At 47.3% G+C, this 13,876-nt stretch overlaps 1 protein-coding gene across 5 annotated transcripts in view; it reads right to left on the reverse strand.

Annotated features, from left to right (window-relative positions):
• Positions 1-13,876, reverse strand: part of CTNNA3 (catenin alpha 3) — a 1,028,503-nt gene that overhangs the window by 753,061 nt on the left and 261,566 nt on the right. For 4 of the 5 annotated variants that reach the window (XM_089780115.1, XM_089780112.1, XM_089780113.1 and 1 more), the window contains one exon: positions 9,637-9,900. The exons of the other annotated variant lie outside the window; for it this stretch is intronic. In XM_089780115.1, the coding sequence (XP_089636241.1) occupies positions 9,637-9,900 (264 nt within the window). The remainder of the gene's footprint in view (positions 1-9,636; positions 9,901-13,876) is intronic. 5 annotated transcript variants of the gene reach the window in all.

Here is a 13,876-nt window from a genome sequence, read left to right on the forward strand (position 1 = left end):
TTTAGGGGGAAGTTGGGTATCCACAGTGGCAGATAATACAATCGTACACAATATTTAGGGACCGTATTATATTACACTTATGATAGTTTGTGTGTAATTTTGTGCTATTCCATGCAGCTCCCACAGGAATTAAATACATTGGGAGATGACTAATTGAAAATAAACACCTCCAGAGAAATAATCACCCCATCCAGTGGTTTCCAGATACTGGTTCCAGGTGTGTGCATGACAACTGAAATATCTCACCTCCTACAACATCCTGACTTCTAAATGGTTTCAGACCTGGGATGGCTTTACATAGAGAAACAGTGCTACTGCTGGCATTACTACTGTATCCAGGGCACTGACAGAAGCTAAGCTGCAGAATGACCTAGCAATGTGCTGACAGAGTAAATCAATAGAGTCAAATGCTCATAAAGAAGCAACTTCAAAGCAAACAGAAAGGATTCCTTCTCACAGAAGTCTTCTTGGGTTTTGGTTATATAACAATACCTAAATGATCTGATTATACAGATCCAGAAATTAAATATTGGGCAATAACAAACAAAGGGATTCAGGCTTTGGTTTTAATTCTTCCAATAATTTGGTTAGATATGTATACTCTCTTCAACAGTATAGAGAGGCTCAAAAGAACAGGCAATATCTCCCAGTCAGATGTATGACAAAGAATATGTAATCAGCTGGTTTTGCCTTACTCAGTTCTGAGGTAGTGACAGGTAGAAGAATCAACACAAATGAACCAGAACCTACAAAAGCAGAGAGATTGAGCAGTTACAGTTTAGATTTGCTAATGTGTCCTGCCTGAATGTCTTTTTCTGCTACTGAATTAATGCAGTGAGCAGTAAGCAAAACAAGCTTGAAAAGAAAATGAGTATTTAAATTGCATAGTTAGGCCCAAATTCTCAGCTTCACTGAATTTCTGCTCCATGGAAAAAAAGAGAGATGGGAGCTATGTGAAAGCTGTTTATAGCACCCTGAGTTTCTGAGCAGATTTGTGCCATCCTGAGTTCTGATATATATTGAAGCTGCCTTTGGGATTCTCTAATTTTTGCCACTTTGGTATGGTTTCCATGGGACATCATGCCTATTGCATTGCACTCTGGCTACGCCCTGTATGCTAAGGCCAAGTTAAGGAGTGAAGAGGTCAGCTCAGGAAACAGACTTACACTACGTCTACACTGCAGGTTTGTTGCGCACACATTTTTTTGCAAGAGATTTGGCGCAAAAAAATTCTTGCGCAAGGGAGCATCCACACTGCATGTACCTTTGCACAAGAGAGAACGTCCACACTGCATGGACAGTCTTGCACAAGAAAAGCCTCCTGGAACCACTCCAGGCATGGCAGAAGGTCACCAGTTACTTCCGAGGGCTGGTGCCGGAGCCTTGCAGAAACATGTGCTTCAAGGGTCCCCCCCGGACAGCTGTTTCTCTGCTGCTGCCTGCTTGCTACCTCTGTGAGGGACAGCAACGCTTCAGCAGTGACTGTTGTGGTTGCCCTGTGCTTCTTGGGATGCCACAGCCTTTCTATTGCTGCCATGGAGCTGGAACTGCTCCTGGGCATGTCCTGGCCCCACACAGCCATGCTGCATTCTGTGCTGCACTTGATACACGGTGCCATGCTGCTCCTGCAGGAGCTTGACTGTGACGACACTTTGGAGTCCCTCTCCCAGAGTGCGGAAGCGTCACTGCTGGACCCACAGTCCATTATGGAGAGGCAGTTCTGGAGGCTGGACACCAGTTTGGACTGGTGGAACCGGCTGCTCATGAAGTGGTGGGACGACCAGCAGTAGCTCCAAAACTTTCACATGAGGAAGGACACATTCTTGGCGCTGTGTGCCTGGTTCACCACTGCCCTCTGGAGATGCCACACTCACCTCTGGCCCACCATCTCCCTGGAAAAGTGAGTCACCATGACCCTCTGGAAGCTTGCCACCCCAGACAGTTACTGGTCAGTGGGCAACCAGTTTGGCATGCGGAAGTCCACCGTTGGGGCCCTCCTCATGCAGGCAAGGCCCTCTGGGGCTGCAATCCCTGCACGGAGGCAGGAAAGGAGTCCTGGCTGTGCGGGGTGGAGTAGGGGTGAGGGGAAGCCCCATCCCCCAGGGAGTTGTGCTGTCCCGCCCTTGCACAGCCCTGCTGCTGGGAGGGGGCAGAGTCATGGTGGGGCTCCCTGGGGGTTTGGGAAGAGAGGAGATGGGAAGGGGGGAAGGCACCTCCCAAGGACTCATGCTCCCCCTCTTTCTTATTCTCTGTGTGTGTTTTCTGTTTCTCTGTGTACTTCTACAGGTGGTGAGGATCATCTATCTGGATGGGAGATCTGGATGCGACCGTGGCCGGATTTGCTGCCATGGGGTTCCCCAACTGCGGGGGCACCACAGATGGGACCTGGACATCGAGCTGCCCACTTCATCAATCGAAAGGGCTACTTTTCCTGGTCAACCACCGTGGACAGTTCACAGACATTTTTGTGGGGTGTTCAGGCAGGGTACACGATGCCCACATCTTTGGAAACTCCCACCTGTACTGCAGACTAAGGAGGCCACCAGGAATTTGTTGGTTGGAGATGTGCAGAAGCCACTGTGCATCATGGGGGACTACCCCCTCATGCCATGGCTCATGAAGCCATACACTGGCCGTCTGGACCCCAGCAGGGAACAATTTAATGCCCACCTCAACTGGACCAGGATCCAGTGGAGTGCACCTTCGGCCATCTGAAGGCGCGCTTCTGTTGCTTGCTGACCTGCCTCAACATGGGGGAGCACAACATTGCCGAGTTATACGCAGCATGTTGTGTCCTCCACAACATTGTGGAGAGGAGGGAGGAGGCCTTCCTACTGGGCTGGGGGGCAGATGCCAGCCAAGTGGGCAGTGCATTTGAGCACCCCTGGACAACTGCCATCTAGTAGGCCCACCAAGCAGGGGTGTGCATCTGGAAGGCCCTGAGGGAGAGGTTCTCACAAGCACCCCACTAACTGTTCCCAGGGCCTCCTACCAAGGGGCCCCTACCTTGCGGTCACATCCCTTCCCCCACCACAAACCTGCCCTTTCCCTCTTCCCTGATGTCAACAAACAAGCCTCTTTCTTTTGCAACCAAAAATAAACTCTTTTTATTTTACATGAACGAAAGGTGAGCAGGAGGAGGAGGCTCTAAATTGGAAGGAGGACTTATGTTTCCAGAGGGGGCTCCTGTGCCACCTCAGGTTCAGGGGCCTCATCAGCCTTGTGGCTGGGTGGGTGCGGGGAGCATAGGAAGGTAGTGAGGATGGGGGGCAGAAGCAGGGTCAGGGTTGGCAGGGGGCAGAAGGAGGGGGCATGGGCATGGTAGGAGGGCAGGAGGGTGGGAGTCACGGGAAGCAGCACGTGCCATATGGGCCACCATACTGGCTATGAGGTCACCAAAGCGATCGCACCACTCCATGAACTAGCCCGAGGCATGTTGGCGCCATTAATGGTTGGTGCAAACCTTCTCTGCCAGAATCTGCTCCATGCACTTGATGGCCATCACATGCCGCCGCCTGGATCCTGGCACACCTGTGTGTCCCCTGGCCTGTGGCAGCTTGTAGCGGTGGACTGGCTGGCCCCTCACTCCCGACTGGTCCGGCTGTGAAGAACACGCAAGAGGGAGAGGGGGTCAGTCATCTCTGCAGACACTGTCCCTCAGGCTGCGCCCTCCTCTGTGAGCAGCGACCGACATTCCATGGCCCAGAGGACTGCGCTGTCCACTTCCCCCCTGCCAGCCCATGGTCAAGCAGCCCAGGCAGTGTGGCCACAGGGGGATTCCCTCAGGGGCTAAAGAAGAGCTGGGAGCAGCCTGGAGCTTCCTGGGGGCCGCACACACAGGGGCGTCTCACAGCCCTGTCTATGGGCATGTCTGCTGTCTTGCATGGGCAGGCATGGCCACATAGTCTGTGCGGCACTCCTTGGTGTGTGTGGGGTCTGGCGTGTGCCCTTGTGGCTAGCCTGCTCCCAGCCAGTGCACCCCACTCCCATCCTGCAGTGGCAGGATGTGCATGTCCAGCAGGATCCCAGGCATGCTCAGGGGCTGCCTGCTGCATCCACGTGCCGCACTGTAATGCAGCACGAGGTTGCACGTGCATGAACCCCAGCACAGCGTCCAGCCAGAGCAGCTCGAGCGACACTTACTCCCCACCCTCCCGCCCTCTGAGTGAGTGACAAAGAGACCACTCACCAGAAGATTTGTCCCCAGCATCTGAGGCAGCCTGGGAGACATCCTGACTGGCAGCCACCAGCTCCAGGGGCAGGGTCACAGTGGGACTGGTCTCCTCCTCAGCTTGCCTGGCTGGCTGGCCCTCACCCTCTTGCTCCTGCTCCATCTGGACGACAACAGGGGTCCACAGGCCAGTCTCCACAATGGGGGATGAAGCATCATCTTCCTCATCCCCTAGGATGCAGTGTAGCTGTGTGTAGTAGGCGCAGGTGTGGGGTCCTGCCTCCGAGGGGCCACTGACATAGACATAGGACAGCCACAGCTCCTTGACCTTACACTGGATCTGTTCAAAGGTCCAGAGTGGGTGCTTGCTGTTGTCCAAGATCTGCTCCATCCAGTTATAAATGTCTGCATTCCTCCTCCTGGCCCTGGGATCTTGCTGGGCCTCCTCCTGTCCCCACAGCTCCAGGAGGGCCTCGACCTCCAGGCCAGACCAGGAGGGTGAGTGCCTTTTTGTGCACCTGGGACAGCTCCCCATGAGGACCAGGGAGGTGTCGGGGGGCTTCAGGGTCAGACATAGAGAACTCCTGAAGCCTGTGGCAGGGAGAGACTCGTGGTGTGGTGTTGCTGTCTGGGATTAGCTTCTGCCATGAGGCTTCTCCAGGGGGCTTGCACCTTTAAGGAGGGGCCAGCAGACAGGAACTATAGAGCTGTGATGACTTGCATGGAGTGTCCACCAGAGCACATGTGCTTTTTCTGGGAGGCCAGTTCTTGTGCAAAAACCCCCCTGCTGCCCATCCACACACACCTTTTTGAGCAAGAGCTCTTGAGCAAAAAGGCTTATTCCTCATAGAAAGAGGAATAACTCTTGCACAAAAAGCTCTGTCTTCTGACAACATACTGTACTTTTTCTTGCGCAAGAACGCACTTGTAGTGTGGACACTCTTGAGAGTTTTTCCTGCAAAAATGACCATTTTGGGACAAACACTCTGCAGTGTAGACGTAGCCTTAGTGGCACTGAAACAGCTGTGAGCTCCCCTACACTCTGGTGATGCAAAGGTCCTGAGAAGGCATCAGAGAATCTGACCCTGCATGTTCTTTTAAAACAGTTTTTAACATGTAATTATTAAGAACCAAACACTTCTTTACTCTATGTTTAATTATGAATGCCATAGGAGTTCTATGGAGTTTATTGTGGAATTCTTAGTATACAAAAATTTAGGAGGCAAAATATTCTAATTCTACCTGTTTTGGTCTACTATAAATCTCTATTTACTTCTACACTGCCGGTTGTGTTTCGATGAAAGATATTACAAAGCTCCTGGACAGTATTTGTTGAGTAAATGCCTTGATACATTTCCACACAATGAAGATTTAATGAGATATTCTTCCAACAGACTATTTATTACAGCAATTCATGTCACAACACTGCATATGCAAGAACAAGAGTGACGATTACTGTGGTTCTTTACCATATACAACTTCCTGTAAATAAAGCACAACCTTTAAATTTATTAAATTCATTCGGAACAGGGACTGCTAACAGGGAGTTTGGAGAGGGAGTTCTCCAGGTGGAGAAGCAGCTAATACAGGACCCTTGAGGGAAGTGGTTGTCTGAAGTGTGTGTTTGTGGTTTTGTTTCGGGGTTTCTTGCTGTGTGCTGAGCTTGTGTTTATTGTGTGGTGTTTCGTTGGGGGGGGAGGGGTGATGCCTCTCTTCCCCACAGAGTGAGTGTGTGCTATGGATGGCAGATGGAAGTTGTGAGCTTCTAATCACGGTTTGAAATCTAGAAGCCTCTGCTCATTGGTTGAACCTTAATCAGGGGGAGGGGCTATCAAGCAGTCCAGGGCTTTATAAAGGAGTGACTCAGTGACCAGAGAGCTTACGAACAGGGAGTTTGGAGAGGGAGTTTAGGAAGGGAACGAGGTATACTTGCCATTCTTTAAAATTTTTCACTACACTCCTGCCCTTCAAGGAGGCATTTAATAACAACTGAGGAATTCTCTGTGGGTATGTCTACACTACAGCGCTAATTCGAACTAACTTAGTTCGAATTAGTTAATTCGAACTAAGCTAATTCGAACTAACGCGTCTAGAACTAAAAACTAGTTCGAATTAGCGTTTTGCTAATTCGAACTAGCATGTCCACATTGAGTGGACCCTGAACAGGGCTTAAGGATGGCCGGAAGCAGTGCCGGCAGGGCATCAGAGGAGGACTTAGAGTGTGGAGATGCTGTCTCAGGCTAGCCGAGGGCTGCGCTTAAAGGGACCCGACCCCCACCCCGGACAGACAGTTCTCAGGGGTGCCCTACTTGAAAACCAGTCCTGGCTTGGAGTGCCCAGAGTGCCCACACTGGGCACATCACACCACTCGGCCATCAGACCGGCTGCACTTGCCGCAGGCTGCCATCTGGGGAGAGGGGACAATTGGGGGGCTGCAGAAGAGCTTCCACCCCCAGAAGCCCGCAGAGCCAGCCCAATCCTCCCCATCGGGGGCTCGTACCCCATTCCTCCCTCACCTCCTTCCACTTACCCCTCCCTAGCCCCCCTTCCTGATGTACAAAATAAAGATAACGTTTCTTCCAACATTGACTCTGTCTTTATTGAACAAAACTGAGGGAGACTGGGAAAAGGAGGTGGGAGAGGGGAAGAGAAAGGCTGGGAGAGGGGAGGGCAACTAACATGATCAGGGGTTGGGAACAGGTCCCAGATGAAGAAAGGCTACAGAGACTGGGACTGTTCAGCTTAGAAAAGAGGAGATAGAGCGGGGACAGGATAGAGGTCTCTAAAAGCAGGGGTTGGGTGGAGAGGGTGCATTCAGAAAAGTTCTTCATGATAAAGAAGTTCTTCCCATAAAGAAGGACTAGAGGACACCAAAGGAAAGGAATGGGTAGCAGGCTTCAAACTAGTAAAAGAAAGTTGTTCTTCACAAAGCAAATAGTTAACCTGCGGAACTCCTTGCTGCAGGAGGCTGTGAAGGCTACAACTAGAACAGAGTTGAAAGGGAAGTGAGATCAAGTCATGGAGGTTGGGTCCATGGAGTAGTCTTAGCCAGGGGGTAGGAGTGGTGTCCCTGCCCAAAGTTTGTGGAAGACTGGAGAGGGATGGCACGAGACAAATGGCTTGGTCACTGTCTTCGGTCCATCCCCTCCAGGGTCCCTAGGGTTGGCCGCTGTCGGCAGACAGGCTACTGGGCTAGATGGACCTTTGGTCTGACCCAGGACGGCCATTGTAAGCTCAGGGCTCAGGGTCGGGGGTCTCAGTGGACCCCCTTGATTATCATGCACACCTGCTCCTGGGTGGCCAGGCTGGCAGCTCTCCTGCCCTAGACGGCCACTTTCCTGTGCCTAGTGCGGAGATCGTGGACGAGGTCCACGATGTCCGCACTAGCCCAGGAAGGTGCCCGCCTCTTGCGGTCCCGGGCAAGCTCCCAGGAGCCGCCAGCCTGGTCCCGGGAAGAGGGGGTGGGCTGGGGGACATCGGGTGGGTGGCTCTGTGCCGTGCCAGGTGCAGGGTCTGCTGGCTGGGTGCTGGCAGGCTTGCACCTGGCACGGGCACCGTAGCCAGCCCGTGCCCCTTTAAGTGGTCCGGGGCTGGGAGGGGGGCAATAGAGTTTCCCTGGTGTTGGCCAGACTGGCCACCAGGGAAACCTGGGGAGGGCTAGCCTCCCACTAGTTCGAATTAAGGGGCTACACACCCCTTAATTCGAACTAGTAAGTTCGAACTAGGCTTAATCCTCGTAAAATGAGGTTTTCCTAGTTCGAACTAAGCGCTCCGCTAGTTCGATTCAAATTCGAACTAGCGGAGCGCTAGTGTAGCGCCTATGAATGTTAGTTCGAACTAACATTGTAGTGTAGACATACCCTCAGAAGGAAGGCAGGTATGGATATTGACAGAGGGATGCAGTCTAGACATACCCAAACAGAGCTCTCCCAAATATGTGTATACAAGCAGGGGAATCACATCATTAGCTTATAGTCTATATGTAGCTTAAAAGTAACACAGGTGGATTTTTTAAAAATTTTCCATGTGCAGAAAAAGCTAAAGAGAGAGCAGCAAAGACAAACGCCCAAAATAAACTGCATGATTCAGTGTGATTTCTACTGTTAAAGCCATTCTTTTATTTTATATATTCTGTAATGTGTGCTCACCAAACCAGCAGAACTCAGATGTACAGTGTGCTGGGATATTTCTAGTTTAGGCAAGAAAGGTTTGTCACCCATTCAGATGTTATCCCTATCTCCTAATAACCAAATTACACTGAACAGTGTTCTTTTCATTCTGTGAGAACACTGGCAGCAGATTTTGAGCCAAACTGTGCAAGGTAGAGCATTCCTGTTAACATTATAGGAACTGAGCAAAACTTACTAGATCAGGCCCATAAAGCAGAATTAGTGATTCCTTACTAGAGGGAACGTATGTGCAGAGAATAAATTCAAGTACTAGAAGAAATGGTAACAACAAGAACAACAACAGCATTATCATTATATATCTAGTTTTTATATCGCATATTCATCAGTAGATCTCAAAGCACTTTACAAAAGAGGTCAGCATCAGCATGCCCAATTTGGGTATATTTAAGCTTTGATTTGACCATAGTCAATCAGCAGACCAGTGGCAGAGCTGGGGCTAGAACTCTGGTCTATTAACATCAAATAGATCAGGTGAGAACCAGACATGGAGAGAGAAAACCTGATTCAGATCATTCAGAGTTGTTTGGGAGACGACATTCCTCAAAATTATTTTTAACTGCTGAAAACAAAAATAATTTTTGTCTAAGCATATGAGTCATATCATGCCTGTTGATTTAATGATAGTTTGTAGTGCTGTTGTTGTTTTGTTGTAGCTGTACTGTTCCCAGGATAACCTGAATAAGAACTCTGTAGCCATGACAGAAAAAGAGCATAATTCCAATCCTGAACTCTTCAATTATGTTACATGTGACAGGCATCAGGACAGAGACATTTATTCCAATACAGGCAGTCCCCGGATTACGTACAAGATAGGGACTGTAAATTTGTTCTTAAGTTGAATTTGTATGCAAGTCGGAACTGGTACATATTGTAGGGGAAACTCTAGCCAAACATTTCTCCAGAGCTCAGTTTTATTCTTCCACACCTCACTTCCCTCAGTCCTTTATTCTCGAGCTAAGGTGTCTGCTGAGAAAAGCTGCTCCACGTCTCCCTGGTCTGCTGGGGGGGGGGGGGCGCTAGCTTCGCGTCTCCCTGGTCTGCTGGGGGGAAGCAGCTAGTGCGGGGATTCCTCATTTTGCTGGAAGTGGTCCCACCAAGCTCTGGGTCAGTGCACTTTATAGGAAAGCCTATGCTAATATTGCCCACTCTGAAAAAACAGAATCTCACTTTCTAATGCTTTCAGTGTCACTTTTAGCAAGTACTATATTAATTTAAAATAAATTAAATCATTTTCCAGAGCATGGTGCAATGGTACATGTTTACATATTTACCTACCTCAAGCTCATCAAGTGCACTTCCTAGCATAGCTGAAGGAGACGTAGGATGAACCTTTTGATTTCTAATTCCTTGAGAAGCATTAGAAATGACACTGACAGCGCTCTGTATTTCATTGAAAATTGAGTCCTTGTTGGCTGTAAGGGATCCAACATCTGAATGTTCCAAACAAGCTGAACAAATTGAATGTAGGAGAGATGAGTTTTCCTTTAGAGAAGCACGTGCTGCTGCAATTTCATCTCGTTGATTGCTAGATTTCAAATCCTGTCAGCAAAAGAACAGTTTAAAGCACACTAAAATTGACAAGTAATGTAAAAACAAATTATTCCATTCTGTATGATATTTGCTAAAGGATACGTGTACTTAAAATTTCAACAAAGATTGATTTACTATAACTTTTTTCTTTTGCAGCACTTTATTGCTTGTTTTTAGAATAACTTAGATGAAAGCAGAAAGTAAACTGAGTGAAAGGAAGAGGAACAGGAAGAAAAAGGGAGTTTTAGAATAGTTGATGCTCCTGCTTCTAGTCTCTGTTCTTTCAAACTGTGGGCAGACAAGTAAAGTGAAAAGCACAAGAATGAGTGAGAAAACGAGAAGGAAGTTGCTGACAGCCTGAAAGTCAACTGAAATGAGCAAGGCCCTGTCACTGGGTGGCTGGCCTGCTCCATAACTGAAGGAGCTGCAGCGTCCCTATGCCATAACAGGTGCTCTCAGTTGGGCTTATTTAATGGATGGGGCTGCACCTGGAGTTATAAAGGCTCAAAGAGAGCCCCAGGGAGAGAGAAAGCTGCAGAAAACACACAAATGACTCAGAGCCCCCTGAAAGGGGAGGCTGCAAAAGTCTGGGGTATAAAAGGGAACTAAGGAATTGCTTACGTTTAGACAATAAAGTTATCTTAAGAAAAAGACTCTGAGGGCAGCAGGGAACCCTTAGCAAGCTAATGAGACACTCTGGCATGTGACACAATTCTTCTATTCACTTTACATCTAAACACATTATTTTAAAAAATGCAGCAACCACTTATTCCCCCATCTGATGATGGCTGGAAAATGACACTTTCAATATTGAACAGAGCCCTTGTTTCAACCCATATTTTTGTGTGGGCTGGAGAACCACCAAACTGGATCTTGCTTCCTTGAGATAATTTGGAAGACTCAGGGTCAAAGTAACAAAGAAGGAGCTTAAATTTAAGTTGATCACTGCTGCTCTCTGATCCTTTGCTTAGCATAAATTGAACTATTTTTAATGTCTTTTTAATCATCTGGGGCATCTGGTATTGGCCACTGTTGGCAGACAGGATACTGGGCTAGATGGACCTTTGGCCATTCTTATGTTCTTATCATCGATAAACCATTGTATACACAAAATCCCACACTACAGAGCTGGGTTCTTTCATGCAACATGAAGCCACCCTAGCATTTAGTTGCAACTTGTGTCTTTGCAAAGTGTCTGGTGACTATGCAGCAAGAACGTTATTTCATACAGAGCTGTCTCTTTTGTTTGGCGAATCGAGGTGAGTGATCCAGGCCTCTCCCTTCAGTGTGTCACGTGGCGCTCAGGCTTAGTATCCAGAAACAGCAGCCATAGGCCCCCAACTCCATGGTTGCTCCAGACCTGGAACATCCATGGAAAAAGTAGTGGATGCTTAGCACCCACCAAGCAGTCATCTATCAACACTTCTCCCTCCCCCAGTGCCTTCTCCCACCAGTGGGCCCTATGGATCAGAACCTCCCCTACCTTCCTAGTACCTACTACTAGCTGCAGATCAGCTTTTTCACAGCCTTAGGAGGCACTGGTGGAAGAGGGGAGGACTGAGGGAGCAGGGCACTCGGGAAAGAGGGCAGAATTGGGAGAGAAGATGCAAGATGGGAGGAGGTGAGACAGAGGCAGGGTGGGGAAGAGGGAAAAGGGGAGGGGCCTGGGCAGAACTGGAGGGGGAGCACCCACTGGGAGATTATAAAACACAAGCTGATTTGTCCAGATCCTCAGACCTCTACGGGTTCCCTAGTGACATCCCACATTGATAATAAATGTATATAAACATTATGAAAAAGATTGGAAAGCAAAGGCTCTTAATCTCTGGGTATCCAATAAAGTTATTAAGTTCAAATAGTTTGTGATGTTACCTTTGCCTATAACCATATGCCCATAATCCTCCTGATATATGCTATCTGCAGAGGGTCAAAGAGCCTGGAGTCAATGTTACATCGATCCAACGCTCCAGTTAGTTGGATTTTTACTATTTACTATTTTTACTATTCTTATTTTGGGTACATTTGGTCATACCTTATATCAAGCCAAATCCTTAAGTCCTTCCCATAGCAAAATTCAAGGAGGTTTGTGTCTGAGTAAATAAAAAACAATGCTTAATAATCAACTCAACACTGGGCATAAAACTAACATGGTGACCCATAAAGCCTGAGTTAGGTTCCTAGGCTCCTAATACACTGAAAAAGGAGAGACAGGAACATAAGAATGCAGTACACAAACCCAACACACAAGCTGGAGTAGCATAATTTAGCCAATAAAAGCTGCTGACCAGAATGGCACCTGGTAGATTTCACTCCTCTCTCAGATACAGATGTCTAAGTCTGGGCTATCTGAATGCACCTTGCTCTGCTTGTGATCCACAAAATGGGGGAAAATCAGTGCTCAGCTGCCTCAATTGCATGTAAGACTTGAAACAAATCAATGGAGGGATCTTCCTTAAGCCTTTAGCCTAGGAGATAAGGTATTCACTCAGAACATAGGAGATGCTGATTCAAACCCCTGCCCCTTCTAAAGAAGAGAGGGAGGAATTTGAAGAGGGATCTGTTTCCTCTCAGGTGAGTACCCTGATCACTAAATAGAGTCAATCTAATTCTTTCACTGGTCCAATTAATATTTAAATATCCCATTGTTGAATTAAAGTGGAAAAACTTCAAGAGAAGAGATGGAGGGAGCCCCGTTGGAATATTCCATAACCTAGTGATCATGACACCCACCAAGAGGTGGCAGATCCCAGTTCAGAGGCCTTCTCCCCAGGATAAAGGGAGAATTAAATAGAGGTCTGCCACATCTTGGCTGAGGGTAAAGGGTATAAGAGACATTTCTCTCCCTCTGATGTATTCATCTGAACTTGCCTGAGTGAGTCAATTCAGTAGACATGTTCAGGACCCATCTGCTTGAACCAGACTCACATACACAGAACTTCAACTGCCAAACATGAATTGCTCTAGAGTTTAGGCATCTATCACATAACAAAGGTCTGAATGTTCAGGATACACATGCCTAGGCACCCACAGTGAGGCTGCAGTGTGCATGCACAGAAGCTGAGGGAATTTATGCTCCAACAAGACACTGTTGAATGAGAGTTGTATGCATCACAGCGATACCTAACATAAGACTTGTGCGCCCTCAAAATGGTAGATAGGCATCAAACATCTTTGTGGAGTCACACCCTAAGTCTCCTTTGATTTAGCCCTTGCTCATAAATTTAAACAACTTTCATTGACAGATAACTGAGTGGTTGCCACATAAATATATTGGTGTATATTCAGCTTATGTCTTTTCTGCAAGTCACCCCCAAAACAGATTTCTATTATTTTAATTTCCATTATGAGACAATCTTAAAGTTTCCACAACATTTCCAAGTGTCTTTTATAATTTAGTCATTCTCTTTGAGTTAAATGCATTTGCCTTACTTATATATCTTAGAATACCATTTGCTTCTTTACATAATGAATACACTGTCACTGACCTTTTCCTCTAGTCCCCTTTCTTAATTTTTTTCCTACAGTTGTAGTCCTTGCACATATATTCTCTTTCATTAGGTCTATATGCACGCTTGAAACACTGACCCACTTCCGTAATCTAGTGTTTATTATAATTTGCAATTTCCTCAAAAAGTATTAACTTGCTTCTTATCTTAAGGTTATCAAGGAATTTTTAATCACTCAAAAACTTTAATAATCTTTTAGATCTTTCATGCAATATTAAATAAATTTGGTCTCAGCAGTGAGTTTTGCAGGACACAACTCATAAGCTCCTTGCCTTTTCACTTGGTAACACTGGATATAATCCTCTGCACTCTTGCATCCATCTAGCTTGTTATGCAGGACTCATTTTAGTATTAATTTTATCTTTCATTATTATTTTAGTACAGTATCACATAGAGGATTCAAACTGAGGCCAGTACACTATACAAAAATATAGTGTATCCTCAAAGTACTTACAGGCAGATTTTTAAAGGTCTTTAGG

This window comes from Pelodiscus sinensis, chromosome 8 (genome assembly GCF_052426305.1).
Source record: "Pelodiscus sinensis isolate ZL-2025 chromosome 8, ASM5242630v1, whole genome shotgun sequence".
Classification (NCBI taxonomy): domain Eukaryota; kingdom Metazoa; phylum Chordata; order Testudines; family Trionychidae; genus Pelodiscus; species Pelodiscus sinensis.